General features: G+C 45.3%; 1 protein-coding gene across 2 annotated transcripts in view; it reads left to right on the forward strand.

Annotated features, from left to right (window-relative positions):
* The window catches only part of plcd3b (phospholipase C, delta 3b), a 50,789-nt gene that overhangs the window by 44,101 nt on the left and 1,688 nt on the right, over window positions 1-5,000 (forward strand). For both annotated transcript variants that reach the window (XM_076297854.1, XM_076297855.1), the window contains exons 12-15: window positions 454-632; window positions 1,984-2,119; window positions 3,455-3,604; window positions 4,087-5,000. The exon at window positions 4,087-5,000 is cut by the window's right edge and continues 1,688 nt beyond it. In XM_076297854.1, the coding sequence (XP_076153969.1) occupies window positions 454-632; window positions 1,984-2,119; window positions 3,455-3,604; window positions 4,087-4,214 (593 nt within the window). In that variant the 3' untranslated portion in view covers window positions 4,215-5,000. The remainder of the gene's footprint in view (window positions 1-453; window positions 633-1,983; window positions 2,120-3,454; window positions 3,605-4,086) is intronic.

Raw genomic sequence — 5,000 nt, forward strand, 5'->3', positions numbered from 1 at the left:
GTTGCGAACTAATTGTTTCTCAGCAAAAGCCACGATGAAACGGTAACAAATAAATGTAAAAAGGTCATATCATGCGGAGTTTATTTCTTCCGTTTAGGCAAATAGCCGTGTAATAAGCGGGATAATGTGTAAAAATGCTGATCATTATCAGAAAATAAGTCCCTTCAGGACGAAGCAAGACCTGTTTACCCGGTCGGGACTTATTTTCCGATAATGACGGGTGCTCAATACATTATCCCTAAATCCCCCTTCAGTCCTGTTCTCACTTAGCCTAGAAATCTAGACGCGCCCCTAGTTCTCGCTCCCTCTGAGTCTCTTTTTCTTTCTGTTTCCCTTACTCCTCTCTCTTGTTGGCCATTATACTTCCCACCCTCCTACCCAACGTTGTGTGTTTCTTTATTTTCATTGACATCATTCTCTCTGTTCCATCCTTCCTGTCCCTCTCCTCTGCAGTCGCTCTGAACTTCCAGACGCCAGGTGAGCCCATGGATCTGAACCAGGGCCGGTTCCTGACCAACGGCGGCTGCGGCTACGTGCTGAAGCCCGGCTTTCTGCGCCAGGCCGACTCCGAGTTCAACCCGGAGAACACCGGAGGGGGGCCTGGACACAGCCCCGTCCTGCTGACCATTCGCGTGAGTGCCGTCCGTCGCCGGTGTCCATGGAAACCACTTGGATTGGCATCTAGGTCCACTGCTTATAGCTGTGGAATGTGCCTATTAGAGGTTCTCTCCAAGGGAGTAGCTGTAACTCTTTCAGCTCCTACTCCAGTGCAGGGTTGGCCTGATGAGCCAGACCCACATCAAGCTATAGCTATAGCGATTCAAAGACAGCTGTTCGCCAACAGCAGCATCCATCTTCTTTGTTTTCAAGTAGCAGGAAATTCACACAGAAACCGTCGCCGACTCTATACATGATGTGATTGGCCTGATAGAAGTTTTATTTTTCCAGCTCGCAAGCCAACAGAGAGTTGCTAGACTACCTTGGCTGCAAATTACATTTGCTGCCGCTAGGGGGCGTCTAGATTTCTAGGCTAGAGCAGGGTCTTTTCCCTTTTCCCCGCATAGGAACCCTTAGTGACTAGGTCTACATTGATTGGTCCAACTTATAAGTCACGCCCACTGTCAACCCAAGTTGAATGGGCAATATGCAATTGAATGGGCAACCAGTTCCTGTGGCCACTTGGCCAGTGTGAATGCAAATGGCAGAACCGGTTTTGGGGGAGAGTAGTTAGTAGAACTGTTTAGAAGTGGACTGTTCTTATAACTACGTTCCTGTAACTACTTGGTCGGAAAGAGACTAAAAGCTTCTCTTCTGACTACGTCTCTGAGCATTCCACAGCTTACCATATGCTGAACCAGACCTAAAGTATTGTCAATGTTCTGAATTCACCACAATTCAGTTTTGATCATCGTGAAGATACTGTACCCCTTGTGTATGTTTTGGTATGTGGTATGTGGGGGTGTGTTATGGATGTAAGTTTGAAACTTGTCTCCCATGCATGTGCACATGTAATACTGGTCTAAATTTCTTTGCTGCCAAGCAGCTAAAATAGCAATGTGCTAATATATATATGAAAAAAGTTTGCACACTCCTTGGTACTCTTTTTTGAGTTTATTTTCTGATTATTTGGCAGATGACGTCATCTGCCAAATAATGAGAAAATAAACTCAAAAAAGAGTACCAAGGAGTGTGCGAACTTTTTTCTTAAAAAAAAACAACTTTTTTGTTCAGCACCTGGGATGAGAAAATAAACTCAAAAAAGAGTACCAAGGAGTGTGCGAACTTTTTTCTAAAAAAAAAACAACTTTTTTGTTCAGCACCTGGGATGTGCACAAAGTTTCCTTAACTGATATATATATGACCATAATTTTCTTATGACAATTCATTTTGACCCTGAATAGAACCACTGTGTTCAGTGCCGAAATGAAATGAAAAAAAAAAACTCTGGTAGTAACGCTCTTCTCTTGTCCTTTGTACTGGCAGATAATCTCCGCCCAGCAGCTGCCCAAGTCGCCCCAAGATAAACCCAACTCCATAGTGGACCCGTACGTGTGGGTGGAGACCCACGGAGCGCCCATAGACAACAACAACAAGAAGACGCACCGTATCGACAACAATGGTACTACTACATGCCACACTTGCCCACGACTGCCTGCCTACAGACCAACTAACTGCTAGCCTGGCTACTACAGACCAGCCAAACTGCTAGCCTGGCTACTACAGACCAGCCAACTGCCAGCCTGGCTACAGACCAACTAACTGCTAGCCTGGCTACAGACCAGCCAACTGCTAGCCTGGCTACTACAGACCAGCCAACTGCTAGCCTGGCTACAAACCAGCCAACTGCTAGCCTGGCTACAAACCAGCTAACTGCTAGCCTGACTACAAACCAGCCAACTGCTAGCCTGGCTACAGACCAGTCAACTGCTAGCCTGACTAAAAAACAGCCAACTGCTAGCCTGGCTACAAACCAGCCAGTTAATAAAATGATATATGGAGTATAACTGAACAAATGAAAAAGATTTTAGACCAATAGTGGCAACATATTGGGCAATTTGTCTGCAACTCGCCAGCGGACTGCCAGCTATGCCCCCAATGGACCGACAGTGGTCCGCCAGCCTCTTGCTATCTGGACAGGTGCCCACGGGGTTCGAGTCTGACCCGGGTCATTTCCCGATCCCAGCTCATCTCTCTCTCTTACTTCCTTCCTGTCAGCCTCTTCACAAATAAAGGCAAAAAGCTCAGAAACATACTGGCGCAGAGTGCTACTAGGAGACTTACATCAGACAGGTGCTCTTTTCTAGCGGGTGTGAGATAAGTCGAACAAAAAGGAGTAAGTGAGTGAATAAACATGTTTTTCCTTCCACCCTCTACACAAATGAGAGACACATTTGGTTTCATGTTTGCTTGTGCCAACTTTCTCATGGGTTCTCTCTCTCTCTCTCTTTCTCTCTCTCTCTCTCTCTATCTCTCTCTCTCTCACTGGGCAGCCGTGGCCTACTGGTTAGGGCTTCGGACTTGTAGCCGGCGGGTTGCCAGTTTGAACCCCGGCCAGTAAGAACGGCTGAAGTGCCCTTGAGCAAGGCACCTAACCCCTCACTGCTCCCCGAGTGTGGCTGTAGCAGGCAGCTCACTGCGCCGGGATTAGTGTGTGCTTCACCTCACTGTGTGTTCACTGTGTGCTGAGTGTGTTACACTAATTCATGGATTGGGATAAATGCAGAGACCAAATTTCCCTTACGGGATCAAAAGAGTATATATGGACCCTTTCAAGAGAGTTCCTTTATCAGCATCATAGTTGGCCCCACAAGACTTCCTTTTTAACATTCCATATGTTATCTTAATGCAGAGAAAAGGAGATTGGGGCCCAAATAGAATGTTCAAGCATTGTTTGTGTTTACCTTGTTGAAAGGGTTTATACTTATTATACTCTCTCTCTTCCTCCCTCCATCAGGTTTTAACCCTCGGTGGGACTGCACCTTTAAGTTCCAGCTGCATGTCCCTGACCTGGTCCTGGTGCGCTTTGTGGTGGAGGATCACGACTTCACCTCCAGAAACGACTTCCTGGGACAATTCACCTTGCCCTTAACCAGCATGCGCACTGGTGAGTCCCTGTGCATGGAGTGTGTGTGTCTGTGCATGTGCATGCATGTGTGTGTGTGTGTGTGTGTGTGTGTGTGTGTGTGTGTATGCATATGTGTGTGTGTGTGTGTGTGTGTGTGCGTGTGTGGGTGTATGCATATGTGTGTGTGTGTGTGTGTGTGTGTGTGTGTGTGTGTGTGTGAGTGTGTATGTGTGTGTGTGTGTGTGTGTGTGTGTGTATATGCATATGTGAGTGTGTGTGTATGCATATGTGTGTGTGTGTGTATGCATATGTGTTTGTGTGTGAGACTGTGAGTGTGTGTGTGTGTGTATATGCATATGTGAGTGTGTGTGTGTGTGTGTGTGTGTGTGTGTATGTGTGTATGCATATGTGTGTGTTTGTGTATGTGTGTATGCATATGTGTGTGTGTGTGTATGCATATGTGTGTGTGTGCGCCTGTGCCCTAATCCTCCTCTCTGTGTGTCCCTCTCCGGTCTCTGCAGGCTACAGACACGTCCGACTGCTGAAGGAGGACGGCAGCAGCTTGTCCCCGTCCACCCTCTTCATCCACGTCAAGCTCACACCTTCACACAGCTCAATCACCAAGAAAGCGTCCCCCCAGAAAGCCTGAAGACTACATTACCCATAAGCCTCTGCTGCAGATCCTTGGAAGGGGCTGTGGTATTTTTAATGCTGTTACGGTCATAACTGAGTCATTTATACTGTAAATGTTTTAGCTACTCTATATGCTCAGGAACACTTTAGACAAATTGAAGAAAGGGATCAGTAGCAGTTACTATCAGTGGGCAGTGATATTCGTAGAAGAACTCACATAGACCAATAGGGGGCGCCGTAAGGTTTAGACAACATATTGTGACCAATCAAACTTTGTCATATTAACCTGTCCACTGAGAGAGACTAATCAAGTGAGTGATGATTAACACTTTTTTGTTTAATTAATTGTATTTCTGCCATTCACAGTCAACAATCAAATGTTATCTTCTCTAGATCTTTGAGTGAGACCAACTAAGGTGAACTTTAATGAGTAGGTCTTGGATAATCAATAACAGCAGGCAGCGTTGTTGGATTAAAAACTAAAAAGGCCATGCATTCTTCAAAATCAAAATAGGTTTCAGGTCAAAGCATGATGCAGCTGAAAAAGACAATAAAATGTTATCATTTTTATATCAGATTGAATGCTGGATGAGGCTGAAAAGCAATAGTGTAAGCATGCAATTTATTATAACGCTTATAGAGCCATGTAGCAAGTAGCCTACAGCCTGTTTTAATATTTAATATATTTCTCAGAATTTAAATCTATGGTAGTTTTTATTTGGTTAGAGATTTTTATAGACAGGGTCAAGATGGTGCACGGAGAACTGTATCTTGGTGAAAACACCCAAGTTGAGAAAAAATA

This window comes from Alosa pseudoharengus, unplaced genomic scaffold (genome assembly GCF_046254945.1).
Source record: "Alosa pseudoharengus isolate Yale_2024_CS ecotype anadromous, Long Island Sound unplaced genomic scaffold, YU_APseudo_1.1 YU_APseudo_1.1_scf_21, whole genome shotgun sequence".
NCBI classification, from domain to species: Eukaryota; Metazoa; Chordata; class Actinopteri; order Clupeiformes; family Clupeidae; genus Alosa; species Alosa pseudoharengus.